We start from the raw sequence: 17,345 nt of genomic DNA, 5'->3' as shown, positions 1-17,345 counted from the left end.
GCAGAAATTATTCACAGCCTACACACTCAAGGGCACACATGCATAGACACACACACAAACTCACTGGTTGATCATATGTTTTCCCTGCCGCAGGCGGCTGAACCGTAATCAACTGCAGCAGCTTCCTGAGTTGCTGTTTCAGAAGAACCCTGCCCTGTCTCGACTGTAAGTTCACTTTTTTATTTCACTCACTTTGTCTTTTCTGTCAGTATACACACCATCTCTCTTTGTCTTTCCTTTATTATGCAAGCCACCAGAGTTGCTCAGAGATCTAATGTACTACGGCGATACACTGCATGGCATGGTTTCAAGAAGTCTGATGAATGTTGGCTTCGGTTTGGTTTAAACATAATTAAAGAATGTTTAAGCTTCAGTTGCACTTGCTGGATGGTCATAAAGTCTCATTAACAATTTGACTTATTAGGCAATGTGTGTGAATCATACCCTGTGATTTTTCAGTGTGAAAGACAAAATGAACCGGATGAGTGGAAATCTTGAGTTCTTTGCACGTTGTTGGGCCTTCGTGCCAGGTCATCTGCAGTTTCTCCGTGCTTGGCTGTCTGCAGGAGAATCCACTGGTGACAGGAAGCTGGTGTGACATTGGGACTTGAACTAAGGGACACATTAGATTTTGAACTGTGTTCCAGGTGAAAGGACGTCTGTGTTACTTAATGAGGTCGTTTTATGTCACTGGAGAAGTTCCCTCTGCCAGTGCACTCAAATACCTCCATCCTATGAATGAAATGTGTCATCACAGTCTTGATTTGGTTTCCACTTGTGAGGACCTATCCCATAATATCACACACCCATACATTCTTAAACTCCGGCACCCCATACAGTGAGACAATCCCACAGTAATGCTAAACTTTTATTCCCATCTGCAACAAGGCTCCATGTTTTTTTTTTCTCTTTCTTCAGGATAATCAGTGTCCCTGTTGCTAGCTGATCATTCCAGCTCCCATTATTTCAGTTCAGATTACCTGAAGCATCTGGGAATAATGAAACAGTGGGACATGGAAAAATCATTTCCCCCCCCTTCTATCCACATAGTGGTGCTACTAACCCATGATCCCGGCCTCAGCCCTCCATCTGTTTATCTTGTGTTTGATGTTTTAACACCATCTTGAATCTATCTGTCACTTCCTCGCAACTATCTCCCCATGTCACCTATCATTATGCCAAAACCAACCTGTGGGGCTTTAGGGCAAAGCCTCATCCTTTTTTGGGGGCAAGGCTGGCCCGCTTGTGGCTCGCTAACACTGAGCAGCACTGAGTTGTCTGTCTAGCTGGAACAGACGCAGAGCAGACCGAGGCCTTCCAGACCAGTGGATGGCCTTGAACAAGCGTGATTAGTCCATCTGGAGCAGCGGGCTCTGCCAACAGCCAGAGGATTGTGCTAGCACAGCTCCCCTGTTTCATCCAATCTAACTTCACGCTCATTATTCTAAACCTTGCGCTGGCTTTTCTGCCATGTTCCGGAGAATGAGACTTTGTTTAACATTGCTTAACCAATTCGCTATGTGTCTGTGTATACACTCATTTGTTCTTTATCCTTGGCTGGATGAAAGAGAACTGTAATGGATCTTGAAGCCTTTCAGGTGTGGAAGTGCCATACATTCTTTAACGGTTAAAACAAATCTACATCCGGCCATGGAATCAAAAATAATGCATCTTTATGGTGCCTGTGTTGGACTGATAGTTACTACTTTATGAAAGACTTCTAGTGCTTGTTAAAAAATTAGGTCTAGTGGCGTGGGATCAGGACCAGCAGTAGAAGACAAAGGTTTTTCCTAATGTGTTTCTTAACCCCTGAGCGGTGTGTCTGGGCCACACCGTAAGTTCTGGTTCCAGACTGATGCGGTTAGGTTACAGCCTTGTCTCGCTCCCGCCAGCAGCTTTTAATGGACTTAAAAGGTTCTCAGCTCCCAGAGGAAGACTTTCGCTGCTATTTCATTTCTGCATTTGTGTGTGTGTCTGAGGATGACAGCCAGAGAGAGAGAGAGAGAGGCTATGGTTGCATATGTACTTGTGTGTGTTTCTTTGCACTTGCTCAAAGTTCTCACCAGGGCCTGTTAGGGTCTGCCTTTATGATCCTAACAAGAGAGGTTAATGTGAAAGCCCGCTGCCCTCAGGTGGAGCACTATCCCAGATGGTTTCACAGGATTAATTGTCCCCCTTCTCTTTTTCTTGTACTTTTTACACTCTTCCTCTCGCCTTTTCTCTTTTTGCTCATTCTGGAGTGAGGGCTCGAGGAAAAGCTTGTATAACAAAGTGGCTATTTGTCTTAGACGCCCCGCTGAGAGGACAAACAGAAGGAAGGACGTCGGGGATAGAGGAGGGAGGGATGGCAGATGAGATCGTTGCTCTCATTAAACTTTAGAGGAAAAGCTAGCCGGGTTAATAAAAAGGCTGTCGGTTAAATGAGCAGTACACTGTTGTTTTGTGGGGAGTTTTCAAACACTTGACTCCCATGCAGCCATTAAACTAATGGGGTAATGAGTTTTCACTACAAAGGGAAGATGGAGAATTAATGCAAGTGTTTTTAGTAGGACATAGATTTTGAAAAATGGCACAGTTTTCTCTTGACTCTACTGAAACCTTCTTCTAGGAAAAAAATAACTAATTCACATATAGAAACAATTACAAAGTTGTTTGGAAATGTGCAATATGCTTTGTTTTATGTGCAGAAGAGAGAATTGAGGTAGTGCAAGTATGTTTCACTGCTTTCTGTTTTGAGAGCCTACCTCTTTATCTACAGCCCTGCTCCTCTGTCTCTTCCCATGCCCGAGAGATACCAGAGACACTGATGCATGAGGGGCTGAGGAGAGATAATTGGAATTGATTAGAGATGATTAGAGATAGTTAGAGTTAGTTAAAGCTGCCGGTGATGGATGGCACCGACGAGAGGGTATGGGAACGGCGGCACAGAGGTGAGAGGCGCGGCGCAGAACATCAGTGAACAATAACAGTGAAAATAGAGTTGCATTCATCACTGTTAACGACCTGTTGCCCCCAGCCCACCACCCCTGACTTCTCCTCATCCCACTTCCACTGCACTTCAGATCTGTAATCTACTCATCCATGTCTGTAATTAGTGTCTTTTCACAGTGGGAGAGCAGGAGGAAGGAAGGATGGCAGGGTGGTGGAAAAAAAAGATAGGTGAGCGGAGTCGGAGGAGTGCAGAGCCTGATAGCTGGCCCCGGGGAATAGCATCTGGTTTGGGCTCAGGATGGGGGGTTGGGGGGCGGAGGAGGCGAAGGGGTATTTTGCGGTTTTTGATTACCGTGTTGCTTGTTGCTGCCACAAACAAATGCCGGCAACAACACAGGCTTGTTTGAAGGGGTGTTGCTTTCATTAACAGCTAATGTGCAGTATTACGTGGTGGGGTGAGGGGACAGTTAGGAGAGGTTTTCCCTTGTGTGTCTCCCCGGGAGGTATCATGGAGGAGGGAAGGGTGTGGTAGAACCTGCACTACAGGGGAGCCGAGGAAACCCTGGCAAAGGAATGGAGAGGGGGTGTGTCTGATCCTTCTGTAACATCCTTTTTTCCATCTTTCATTTTCGTGTTAATGCTTGACGACGGGTTTCCTGATATACACAAACCTTAAACACACGCTGAAATACTGGCTGGATGACATACAAGCACATGCACACACATCCACAAAAGAGAGGAAGAAAGAGGGAAAATGTAAATAACACCAATTAGACACAAACACACACAGAATAACACTGTAATTACATCTCTGTGTGCTAATGTGTGGATGGCAGGCATACACAAGGGATTACGTTCTTTATATGGCTTTGACTGTAGATAAAAGAGCAGCTTCAGCTATGTGTTGATGCCGAGCTGCCTGTTCTGTGTTTGTGTTGGAGAGATGCTGCTTTCTGTTTGTTGATGTCTTGATGCTGAGGGAACGGTAGCTGAGTGTGAGAGAGAAGACTTGTTAGGGGGAAGGAAAACCAGAATAAATAACACTATCATTAAACCTATAAATCATCTCTCTGTCACAGTCTTCCCACTTGTTTTAGAACTTGTTACCATTCGATATACAATATTTTCTCCTTTTCATTTTCTCCAAATTGACTGGCTTGCAAACTCAGTTTGGCGTTCCAAAACTTTTTGTGCCACAAAGCAAGCAAATTAACTCTTTCAACTTTTGACTTTTTGTTTATGACGGCATTAAAAGACTGATGTGAATGGGTTTTTTTTTTCTTCCTCGTGACTGTTTTAAAGTGTTTGTATAATACTGTGTTCTGTATGTGTGTGTATGTGTGTGTCTGTGCATGCATGTGTGTCTGGCAGGCTGTTAATGGTCTAAGCTGGTCTTGTCGTTTCCTTCGCTTTGTCTCTGCTGATGAATGACCTGCCTCGACGGCTAGGTCTCTCTCTCTCTCTCTCTCTCTCTCTCTCAGAGGACTGTTCGGGCCCCCGCTTGGCAGCAGTCCCCATGGCAACCCGTCTTCATCAGGAGGTTTCTGTGCCATCGGTGGCAGACATCCTGATTTCTTGACTGTGGTTTGTCTGACACTAAGTAAACACTGACAGCAAAGAGTTCAGTCAGGGAAGTTAACTTTAAGCGCAGTGAAAGCAAAATACCTGCATGCATCAGAGAAACTGGCAGCTGTGCTTACCACAAATGAAATCTACTCGTCCAGATAGCCACAGTTTATTTTATCCAGATTTAGAGATATGTCTCTGAGATTTGAGGCGCTCGCAACACTGAAAAATTTAACAGCAACATTTCTTTACAATCCACTGAACAATCATACAAAACTATCAACCATTTTTAGAAGGACTATTTTCTTTGGGAGATAAGTTATACCTATGGATTATCTAAAGTAATAGACTGAGAATGCTTGTTGAAAGAGATACAGCTGCTGATGTTCTAAAATGTTATTTTTAAAAGCTGTGAACACCACAAACAAGACTTCATTCTGCTCCATTATACTGCTGTCAGAAAAGATATATCAAAACTTGGATAAGTGGAGCCAAAACGGTCTGCATGGCTGGATACCACTAGGAATAAGGGAGGATTTTTTTTCCTAATCTGGGTGACTCTTTAAATTCTAACTTTCTAGATGCAGGGCTAGAGTTTGGGTTTGTGCGGGAGTATGAAATACCTGACCTGGCTGCCAATCGAAAAATACCAGGCAGGCCTTAACTCCTTGCCCCTGTCCCTCTTCCTGCCCCTGTCCTTGTCAGCTGGTAAAAGTGGCTTTTATGGCTTGTCGCTGTTTTCTTTACGAGTCGGACTGTGTGTGAGAGAGAAATGCAGACCAAACCATGTGAGGAGAGCGGAAGCCAAAAGGGGGTAATTTAAAAACCACTCCGCCATCTGAAATATTCACAACCACAGCACAATGGGAGAGAGAGAGAGAGAGAAAGAAAGAGAAGATAAAAAAAACAGGCAGAATGAAGAAGAGAAAAGTGGAAGAAGAGAGAGTGAGACGGTCAGAGGTGCAAAAGAGAAGAGCAAAGATGCAGCGAAAGCAGGAGAGAAACAGCAGTGTTTATATTTACTAACGATTCTGTGTCCTTCCTCATGAATAATTGAACAGATGGATTGAGGCTTGTTAAATATTCACACTAAAGCGCTGGGACATCAGTGCTGTTTTGTGTGTGTGTGTGTGTGTGTGTGTGTGTGTCTGTCCAGTGTCTGGTACACACTGCTCTACATACCCGCTCATACCAGCTCTGATGCTCTAAATAATCGTACAAGCCAACATGCACACACATTCACACACAAGTTCTTCTGCGATGACCGTCCTAATCATACACATGTGCACATTCTTGTGTGTGTGTGTGTGTGTGTGTGTGTGTGTGTGTGTGTGTGTGTGCATGTACATCTTCACATTGGGGACTGGCCTGGTCATTATGAATTGATACGGCATGAATAAGACATCACAGTGTGGTCTAGATCCGTCATGAGTATACACACACAGGGATTTCACTCGCGGAGCTGCCGAAGACGGAGGCCTCCTCTTCCTCCTCCTCCTCCTCTTCCTTCCTCTTCCGCTGCCGACTGTTTGCCTCTGTGACGGCCGGCCTCGGCTGGTCCAGATTGGACCTGACACACACAGAGAAAAGGCTGCCCTCATGTCCTCACACACACACACACACACACACATGCAAACACACACACACACACTAACTCCTTGGAATCTCAAAGCAGGGGCTTGAGGAATGCTGCAGTCCCAGCCAGCAATAACCCATATAGTCGTGGTTGGGCTGTCCTGCATGAGTGCGTATGAACACATGGCTAGTAGACATGTGTGTATGATGGCTCTGTACAGTAAAGCAGCATGGAGTATGAATGCAGCTATCAGAATGAGAAACCCAGCCCGTTCATCACCATAATAGAGTGCAATCTCCCTGCTATGGGCGTTTCCCTCACTCAGCACATCTGTCCATTTTGTTACGGTTCAGTTCAAGAACTGGGGTTTCGATCAAAACTATCTGCTCAGGATCTTCATGTGGAAGTGTCGCGTGTGAGGAGCTTAGCAGGAAGACTACAGTATCTGTGTGTAATCTCTAGTTATGAGCTGTTAGGGTCTGGACTCGAGACTCTGGAGCTCAATGTTGGAAGTAGCCCAAGCAGACCCAAACACAGCCTCTCATCCCATGGGTGAGGCAGGGGAGAGGGGGGGGGGTTTGAAAACCCTTCCTAACATCCTCCTGAGCAGGAGGAAGCAGGAAAACGTCCCACACATGCACACGTGTTGCCCCAGCACACATGCCCAGCAAACCCACACGCGTACAGTAAATGATTGTTCCAGCCCTATCCTGTGGCCTCGGGCTCTGTCTCTGATTCAGAGATTTAAAAAGAACAAACAAACAAACTGCAGGGCAAATTATGCCTTCACACACACACGCACATGCACACATACACACATATGCAATCACACAAATGCCACTGCACACATACTTTACCCACCTCCTGCTGACTTACTGCTGTAGCAACCAATGCTCTGCGGGGCTCGGACTCGGGCTGTTTACCTTTTCTCAGCGAGCGGAAGACACACAGAGAAAAGAAGGGTTGGGAGGTGAAATGTTTAAAAAAAGAGCCTCATATTTTCTGAACGAGATCTGATCCATTTGCTTGGGAAAAGTGTGGTGTAATGGATGGAAAGAGATTTTTGGATTTTTAGTTATGTGTGTGTATGTAATTATAGGCTTTAGATGCATCCCTTTATCCTCTGGAAGGAGAGTTTTTGGTTGAACTCTTTCCTCTTCCCTGTGGCTATATTTCTCTGTGTGTGTGTTGTGTGCATGTGTGTGTGTGTGTGTGTGTGTGTGTGTGTGTGTGTGTGTGTGTGTGTGTGTGTGTGTGTGTGTGTGTGTGTGTGTGAACTCTGTGCTCTGTCTCCTCTCTGTCTGTGGTGAGCAGGTCCATTCCTAGGACTTTATACTTAGCACACCTCCAGGCCTTTTGTTCTTGACACGTTGCAGCTGAACTTGAAAACTTGGTGAGTGATTGTTTTACTGTATAAAGACGACAGCTTGTGTTCCTCGAGGTTAATGAGGCTGAGATGGTGCAGGTTAATAAGAAACAAACTTCAGACAACAGATTTGCTGGTTTGATTCTCAGCTGAGAAAATCCCGGTTGGTTTAGTGAATGAGGCAACTTTTATCTTTCTGCAACTGCTGTTGAGATGCACACCGCCTTCCTCTTACAGCCCCAGCAGAGCTGCTAATTGGCAGTTGTGGACTGTGGTTGTGCTTGGACGCTTCCATGTATTATATATCACTGACTGCATTTAGATGAATTGCAGTTATGAAAAAATCAAGGCAGCGCTCAGATTTATGCACCTGCCATGTAAAAACATTAACCAGGTAATCCCTCTGCTATTAAAGATGGAATTTAATTTGGCATTTTCAATGGGCCTTGATTACAAATTAAACCTGGCATTCATACAGATTACTCTGGATATGTTTGGCATTTTCAGTTTGTGTGAAACTGAGTGCAAAATACTGAATGCAAAAAAAAAGGCAATCTGCAAGTGAAAGAGATTTTATGTTAATGTTACAACAAAAACTACAAGTAGAATATTCATAAAAATATTGCAAGTGCTGTAAAAGTCTAGCATATATAGCTACCAGCTCTCCACCTCATCAGTACAGAGGTTTTGTATTTTAATAGGTATCAGGATGGTAGCTCCAGCCTTATTAGAAGAGCCAGCGCCTCAGACAGTGTTTCCTACCCAGTGTCTTCATAGCTTTAATGAGTCTGTTTTTTCTAAATGGGCCTCTTGCAGAAAGGGAATGTGAGCTCCCTTCTGCCTCAAATACATTAGGAGCTTTTTCCTTCCCTGCTTTAATATCCCATAATAGCACTTTAAGTTTATAATCTATTATTACCTTAAGAAATATTACTACAAAAAGCAGCTCCTGAGCATTATTCTGCCTCAAATCAAAGGATGTGTCAGGATTTTCATAGTTTTTGTAAAAAAAAAAATGCTACTGATATATACAAAAATAGGATCAAGCTTTAAATCAGTGGTTCACAGTGCATCAGATTCAAAGTAGAGTAAACACCATCCATCTGTGTTCCCTGTTTTTACTTTCTGGCACTTTTCTATTGACCACCAGGCCCCCTGTCAGACTAACAGCTGTGTATTTGAAATGTCTGAATCATGTAAACACTTGAATCAACCTGTTTGACCATTTCTGGTCATTCACAGTAATGAGTTATGCATGCATGTAAACACAGTCACTGTGACCAGTGGGAGAAAACAAACAGGCACAGCACCTGGAAAATAAAGTTTAAACACTCATCTGTTACAACTGGTTTAAATGTTGAATGTAACCAGAGCCTTCTATCCTCTGCCTCTGTGCTCTGCCCACTCTCCTCAGCCATCCTACCTCCTCAGTAAACAAAAGACACTTGTCTGCTTAGGTACGTGGACTGCCCACATTCCAGTAAAAAGACATATTGGGCTGCACGGGGCCGGTGAGCGTAGCAAAGAGGAAAAACTGAATTCCAGTACAAATGCCTATCTGTTTCCAATATTGGCTCCCTTTCACAATACTCTCCTGCTGGTATCGCAGCATGGAGCAGTAATCTCATTAGCCTCAGAGTGCATGTGTATGCCTACTGTGGAGTTATTTTTTGGTGAGAAACAGTATGTTGTTCTGTGCAGGGGGTGTCTTTCCTTCTTAGCTTTGTATACAGTATAACAGGAAATCGCTGGAGGATGGAATCGATTCCCCTTCCCTGCTGTTTTGACCAGGAGTAAAGCTACACACACACACACACACACAAGCACACACACACATGCATGTGAACACACACTTGCCTCAACCAAACAAAGCTTCCAGAAATGAGTGTTACATCTGAGATCAGATCTGGTATGTGTGTGTGTTTACCTGTTGTGCATTGCAAATTGAGCAGGGCCCGCAGTCACACCAATCTGACACCTCAGAGGGAATGAAGAGGAGGGGAGAGGCATTGAGTATTGATTGTGAAGTAGGGAGTCGCATGGAGATAGAAGCCACAGCTGGAAAACAGAGAGAATGAACCAGAGGAGAGCAGGGAAAGGGAAAGGGAGGTGAGGCAGGAGAGGAATATAAAACATATTTTTTCATCATATCATCTTATAGATAACATACTTTACATTTGATGTATTATTTATACATCTCAGAAAGTTAATTTTCTACCTCCTCATGAACTTTAAATTGTTTTTTCCAGTAGTTTAAAATCCTTTTCTCCTAAATCCAGTGTACCACTGCTTCAAGTAAGTAAATAAATGGAGAATGAGAGGAAGTAGGAAGGGAGTAAAATGAGTTACAGGGCAATAGAAGGACCTAAAAGTGACAGACAGGGCCTGGGAAGCAATAAATAGTGTGGGGATAGAGTAAGTGGGTTTGGCAGATAAAGCAAAAGAAAGAAAAAGAGGCAGAGAGAAGAAAGATTGGCCTCATCTGTAGACTTTGAAAGGATTCTCATCTCCTCTCATCTATGTGGCCGTGCTGGGAGACAGAGAGGGAGAGGGAGCCAGGGGCACCTGCAGTGGAGCATTAGCCAAAAGCCCCATTATCACTTCAAAGCTAGACTCTGCTGGAGGAGGCCTGTGTGACACTGGGGCCCTACGGAGGATGAAACACGGCACAGAGATAGGAGTAGAAAGCCTCCTCCCTCTGTCAGCTTTCCCTCTATCATCCCCCCTGCCCCTTTAACTGTACCTCACTTCCTCTCTGTCATCTACCTTGTCCTACCTTCCTTATCGCTTCCCTTTCCTTCCCTTCTATTACTTCCTCCCTGTGTCTTATCTGTATCTTTAGCACCTGGCTGCCTGGATGGCAAGCCCTATATGAGATCTCTTTCTACTCCTCTTCCCTCCTGGCAGAATTTCTTCATCCTCTCTGGCTTATAAAAGGCCCCGGGACTGGAAGCCCTGATGAGCCCCAGGCTGTGGTAATGAGCTTGCTTTCATGTGGAGATCAAGCCGATGGCTAGAGGGGATGTTGTTGGTGCTGGTGTTAGTGGAGTGGATATTACCAACACTGGATTGTGGCTTGTAGAATAGAGGAGTAGTAGGTCAACCCCAGCCCAGACCTGGAGATGCAGACAGTTCCCATGAAGCCAAGAGCGTCGCAGCCAGACACAGAGACACACAATACTGACAAAGAAATCCTTATAGTCGGTGTAAGTTATAGCATTCCTCTGTCCAATACATTATCCCAGAGACCTTTACTGATATTTACAGGCCACAGAAGGTCAGATACGTTTAGCAGGACAACAGTATAGGCCAGAAATCAATGGCAAACACAACATTTTCTATTACTACTCTACGCTTCCTCTCTGAGTCTGTCAACACTTCATAAATTTGACATCTGGATAAGTCCAGGGACAAAGAAAGAGCAACAGAGGGATGTTTGAACAAAGTCTGATGCTCTTTGATTTGAAAGCAGCTTCGCCACTCCTTAAATCCTCCTCTCCCTCCCCTGTTAAATCTTCCAAAAGCAATCTATGCATGTGTGTGAGTGTGTGTGTGTGTGTGTGTGTGTGTGTGTGTGTCTATTAATCCGTAATGCCTAGCCACACACCATTATTGCTCCCTCCCCCTGACACCTTCATTAGGCCCACAGACAGGGATTACCCCTGACATGTGGATTAGGCCACTTTCCTGGCCACATTATGGTACAGCTGCGATGTTTATGTGTGTTAAGGTTGCAACTAATGATTATTTTTTATTATAGATGGATTTAGTATGGAGCCTGTTACAAGTCAGAAAATAGTGAGAAATGCTAATGAATTCCAAAAGAGTCTTAAAGAAGAGAAAAGTAGCCAGTTCTCATATTGTATTAGAGTAAGTTTGTGCAAAAAAAAGAAAAGTACAATCGGTGTGTGTGTGTGTATATGTGTGTGTGTGGTATACACTGGTAGCAGAGGGGTTATGCACAGGTTCCACTTCATAAAGCTGTTGTAAAAGAGAGGAGGCCATTCATGGCTAACAAAGAGTTTTCACATGAACAAGCTAACAGGCTAGTGCCCAACAGCCCTCCACACTCCCTCAACACTCATTTTACCCATTTTATCCCCTCTCTATTTCCTCTCCTCCTGCTTGCTCAACTCTTTCTCATAAGTTCATCGGTTGAGTTTGTAGTCAGTTGAAGTAACTGAGGAGACCTCTTACAGGAGTGGTTTCACTGTCACAAACTTTGGCAGAAGCCTAATCATAGATGGATATGTGATAAACACCTCAGTGAAATCATTACAGCACGAGCCAGTTATCTGGGTGGGTTTGTCTTTGTCTTTTTATAGTATAGCTCTTAATAGTTTCTATGGAGACTGAATTGGCAGAGTGTTGTTATGCTGCGTTTGGCCCCTCGGCAATCTCACCCTCATTCACCTTCCTACCTGTGTTTCTGGATATAGATGGTGATACATCTGTGTTAACACCCTCGCTCCTCCAAGGCCAGAGAGATGGAGAACTGATAAGTTTCTTTCACAGTAAAGTCAAAGCTTTATGATGTCAGTGTCAGCAGTCAAATGTGTTAAAAGTTCCCTGGGTCGATTGTAGGAAATGTGGAAGTTGTCATAAGGCTGTCACTCCTGAGTTAGTCTGCGTGGCATAACAAAGATATTTTCGGTGTTTCACAGACGTCTCTACGGAACAGCAGATTACGTAATTTTTCCCTGCTTTTTCCCTTTCTGGCTTTACTCCTGGTGTCCCCTCATACTGTGCGTATGCAGAGAGGAGGTTTGGGTAGAAAAAAGGTAGAAGTCAGATTGTTTTGCTTTTTTTTTTTTTTTTTTTTAAGTTGTGAGAGTGAGCTGAGCGGAGCGGAGTTGAACAGAGACGTCCAGCGGGGTTAGAGAAGCACAGCCTTGTTTCCCAGGCAGGCACCCTCTTTGTGACACGGTTAAAGATGTGTCCTAACACCATTCTCATCACCCCTCATCCCCTCCTCTCCCCACCTCGGCTCCCATCCCTCCATCTCCAGAGAATAGCCTGCCCTTTGCTCAAGCCATTCCGTCTCCTTGGAGCTCATTGTTCCCTGGTTGCTAGGCAATAGCTGGGGCCTCATTTGGTCACCTTGGATACAGGGGGGAGCCTGGGTATTTGGTATGGGGTCAGGGCTGACAGAGGTGATGTGAAGGTGTGTGTGTATGTGTGACTACGTACAAGGTTGTGTACACGCATTGTTAGCCATCAAAGTGTGTGTGTGTGTGTGTGTGGGTGCATGTGTATATGTGTGTGTGTGTGTTTTGTTAAGGGTCAGGCGTGACAGCACCGGTACAATAGGGTGGGGTGTGACCAACCCCTCCTTCACCATTTATTAGCCTATTCAGTCACCCACTCCTCTGCTCCGAGCCAGGCTGGGCCAGGAGGCAGCCGAGCTGTCAGTCAACAGGGAGGGGGAGGGGCAGGGAGGGGATCCCAGAAAACATAATTAATGTGTAACACAGGAGCTGCCGTATAGCTCTAAAGAGGAAATTAAAGAAACAAGCAGCCACTGTAACAGCAATTACACAGCACTGAATAGACCACTGTCTTTGAGTTGTCAATACTGTTTCAGGCACTCACACCTGCTCTGGCTTTCATCTCTCACCCTCTCTCACTCACCCTCTCTCTCTTCTGTCTCCCTCTCTCGCTCTGTCGCTCTGTCTTTCCATCTACACTGTGTGTTTCTCTCATTCTGTAAAACACACACCAGGGGAGAGCCTCTTTGTCAAACGCCCTGCTGAATTCCGATCCTCAATCGTCAAGCTGGCCGTGGCTGGCCGGCCTTGGAGAGCCCTGGAGTGGCTTTCATAAACCTCCACCAAACATACACACACATACACACACACACACACACACACACACACACACAAACCTATACTATTGTTGCCAAAGCTGAAGCACTCATCAAGAGAGTACGAGTAGTGAAATGAGCAAAACACAGAAGAACATTTTTAGAAAATGAACTCTTATTCAAATGAGGCCCAGTCTCTCCTCTTTTCCTCTCTCCCTCCCCCTCTTCCTCTCCCTCCCTCCACCTCTCTCTCTTTCTGTCTTTCTGCAGTATAGTGTATATAGTCTGAGTGACTGTGAGGCCTGTTCTCTGATATCATTAAGTTCTGCGGTGCATCCCTGAGCCCTTAGAGCAAAACCAGTAACGAGTGTTGTACCCCCAAATTAAGCTTCATTAAGGATGACTCACTGTCAGTGTTATGTGTCTATGAGTCACCAGTGTGTGTTTTGTTTCTTTTACACAAGTTTTAACACGAGACAGGCCAACTTTTCCTCTTTCTTCTGCCTGTCAGCTGTGTGTCCCACTCCCCTTATCTGCTCCTTCTGTTTTTTCTTGGGGCTGCCAACACTACAAGACAGTGTATCACAGCTGTGAGTTTTATCCTGGCAACAATGTCTGTAGCAACAAACTAGCACCCAGAATGGATTTTGCAACGCGCTGCAGAAAAAGCACTGTGGTTGCTGTGTAGAAAAAGAATTCCCTCGGGAATCAGTTTTCCTCCTGCAGTGTCTGCATGTGTGGCTTCCAAAACCAAGCGTGGAGCTAAAATTGCTGCAGATTACCAGCTAAATCACTGCCTTGTGTTCTCACTGCTCATAATGAATCCGAAAGGAATGTGGTGTCCTCACCTGAGCTGTTACTGATAGCACATGTAAGGTGGATCTGACATGCCCACACAGAGGGAGAGGAAGAAAGCCTGGCACTGAAGAGGGCATACCTGCACTGAGAGGAAGGGTGTGTCTGGCCTGTCAGGGTTCACCGTTCTGACAAAACCACAGTGGTAATGCGGCAGAAAACGACTCCAGGAACTGGCAAACAAACTTAGCTCAGTATGACATCGGGAGAGTGAGTGTTGCCTTCTCTGTGCCTCACACAGTTTCCGGAAGAGTCATTAAGGAATCATTGAGTGAGGAAGCAAAGGGATTCATATTCATGGAATTCATCAAAACAAGTTATTGAAAGCAGCCAATGCATTAATTTAGTGGGTCGGCTGAATTCATCCATTGCGCTGCAATGATGTGATGTTGACCCCGGACCACAGCGTGCACTGCTGTCAGTGTGGCTTTGTTGGTGAAGCAGTAACCTTTCTTTGTGCCCATGTTTGGGCCAGTAACCTTGCTTTGTGTTGCTGTGTGTATCGGGGTGTAGTGTGACTCCCCTTCTCCATAAATCACTGTCAGATTCCAATGGTACAAGACAAAGCCCTCGCCTGACGCTTGGATAATGGGGTTGTCGGTGTGTGTGTGCACGCGCATATGTGTGCGCCCGTACGTGCATGTGTGTCAAGCCTGTAGCCCTTCATTTACCAATCAGTACCGAACAGAGTTTATGAAAATTCATTGAGTGTGAGATGGGCTTTTTTCTTCAGATGAATATTGCACGAAACGCGGCATTGGGTGACAAAACACTCCATCGATTTCAAGGAAGGAAGGAGGGAGGGGACTGAGGGAGGGGGCGGAAAGAGAGGGGTGAGGGAATGAGGTTGATCGCTGGTGCGTGGTGGAATAAACTGCAGAATTTCTGTCACTCTGTGTGACTGTGTGTGTGTGTGTGTGTGTCCCACACAGGGGGCTAATAAATAAATGATGTTTGAAATGAGAGCAGCTCTCCATAGACCATCTCCACTTCATGAGAAGTGCTTGTTTACAACTCCGCGCACACAAACACGCGCACACTCTACATCTATGGCTACTAGGGCCGACGATTACACTGTTGCTCTCCTTTCCAGGAACATGTCTGTGCTGTGAGCCTCCTCCAAGTGTGTGTTCCCACTCTCAGGCCTTTGTCGCATTACACTCTGCATTCCATTCATGTTGATGGTGAAGGGATGGGAAGCATTACGGTGCAGGCCAAAGCAAACACACACACATGCATATAAACACCTACCTTGTGAGAGAAGCTGGAGAGCATTAGTGAGCTCAGCAGAGCAAACATAGTGATAAAAGCAGGATTTGGGCAGATTCTAGTGGGAGGAAGTGGTGGGGCAGGGAGAGGATTTACCCCCGGTATCCCCGCAGGCCCGGGCACGATAGGTGCCCTGATTTTTGTAACCAAACAGTGTGTGGCGCTGACTCACAGTTCCTGTATTTGCTCTGCAGGCTGTCCTAACATATCATTACTTCTCTCAGGAAAGGCAACCTTTTTCCCAGGAGAGACTGCTTCCTACCTTCCAGACAAAACCTGACCTTTTACTTTCTCCCAACGGTAAAACGAACCGATGCCATTCTAGATGAGCTGTGAGTGGAGATGAGGGGTGGTGGTGGTGGTGGTGGGTGGTGATGGGGTGCTCATGAGCGAGAGAAAAAAGAGAAAGCGAAGGATTCATGGGTGTCAAGGAGAGGGCAGTTGTTGCACAGAAGATTCCCACAGTTTCATTGTTTTTGGAAGATTTTCAAACATCCCATTTCTAGGCAACTGAAGCAAAGGTCAAAATGGAGGAAGGAAGAAGAGAACAACAGACTAGAGAGAGATGGAGGGAGAGGGAGAAATGCGTTGATGGTCGGGGATACAGCCTTGGAATGCTGCAGTGGTTTTAATTACAGACAGAGGAATAGTCTTTTTAAATATTTAGAGTACAGATGATCTCTCTGGGTGTGTGTGTGTGTGTGTGCGCGCTCGTGCCTGTGTGTGCATTGCACTCATGTACGTGCACTGCCATATGAGAACTTGTTTGTGTGTGCATATGTGGTGTGTATGCAGTCCTGTGAGTTACTGAGGCTATGTTTATGTGGCTGCGTGTGTGGGGGGCACTACATGTGTTTGGCATGAGATGAACCTGTAGATTTCCATGTGGGTGCAGCAGCACATGTGAGGAGATTTTGGCAGTCAGTTCTCATTAACTGCAGTGTCAGTTCTGTGTTAAAAACCCTCGGAAATCTAGGTGATTTTCATTCCTCCACATCAGTTTAATTGTAATAAGAGTTGAGAAAAATCCACCTCTTGGTTGTTAGCAAGTATTGAAAACTTTCAAGTGTCAAATTCTTGCTCCGTTTTAGTCTTGTTTAGGTTTTCTTTGATCACATTTTTCCTGATGTAAATCATAAAGCCAGGCTGCTTTTTAAAGATGCATTGAGAGGTTTTTCATATTTTTTTAAACAAAAAAAAAAGAAAAAAGATTTTGCTGAAAAACTCAACATTCATCTCACTCATACTGAATGACTAAAAAAGTGTCTCTTTGGTAGCAAATGTTGGCACCAAACCATAGACAGAGGAAGTGACAAATAGACATAAACTGACTGTTTGTCCTGATTTAACAGCACTATCCTTATCTCCCAGACAGATTGCAATAGAGATTCTCTTTAAACCCACTTGACCCAAACTAGCAGGCCGTCAAAAAGCAAGGAAAAGCAGTAAAAAGCAACAATAAATGAGATGGAGCGGGAGAGGTAAGATTCAAGAGGTGGTTTAAAGGTGCTAAGTGCTAGATCCTGACAATGTGGGTGATGTTGTGAGAGACAAGCCTGAACCGCTCTCATGGTTTTAGCGCGCTGGTCGGCTGCATCTGTCTGACTGACGTTAAGGTGCAAAAAGATAGAGGGGGCCGTAATCTCCTAATCATTAGACAGGGAACTGCAGGATGTGAAGAGATGTGACTGCTGTCTGTGAGCACTAAGCCACAGGAAGTCGGGATGCCAGAGTTAAGTGGAGCAATATCCTCTTTGCATGTGTGAGGGGACTACTCTTGTCAAATGGGTGCTATGACGAGCGAACAATCTCCCCGTCTCTTGCTGTATTGTGTGTTTCTTCTGAGCTATGCCAAGACCAGCCGAGACTCAGACCCAGAACGGTAAATAGGCTGTAATTTTGAGGCGGCGAAGCCTTGTGCAGGCTCACATTGATCTGTCATTGACAAAGTTAATGAGCGTGGACATGAGGCACGGAGT

At 45.1% G+C, this 17,345-nt stretch overlaps 1 protein-coding gene across 8 annotated transcripts in view; it reads left to right on the top strand.

Moving 5' to 3' along the window:
• slit1a (slit homolog 1a (Drosophila)) overlaps nt 1-17,345 on the top strand; it is an 87,654-nt gene that overhangs the window by 15,567 nt on the left and 54,742 nt on the right. For all 8 annotated transcript variants that reach the window (XM_071480655.1, XM_071480662.1, XM_071480660.1 and 5 more), the window contains exon 4: nt 94-165. In XM_071480655.1, the coding sequence (XP_071336756.1) occupies nt 94-165 (72 nt within the window). The remainder of the gene's footprint in view (nt 1-93; nt 166-17,345) is intronic.

Source organism: Trachinotus anak, unplaced genomic scaffold (assembly GCF_046630095.1).
Source record: "Trachinotus anak isolate AG129_WGS33_773 ecotype Australia unplaced genomic scaffold, CSIRO_AGI_Tana_v1 ptg000007l, whole genome shotgun sequence".
Lineage (NCBI taxonomy): Eukaryota > Metazoa > Chordata > Actinopteri > Carangiformes > Carangidae > Trachinotus > Trachinotus anak.
The sequence above is the reverse complement of the archived record's forward strand: the minus strand, read 5'-3'. Positions and strand labels throughout refer to the sequence as shown.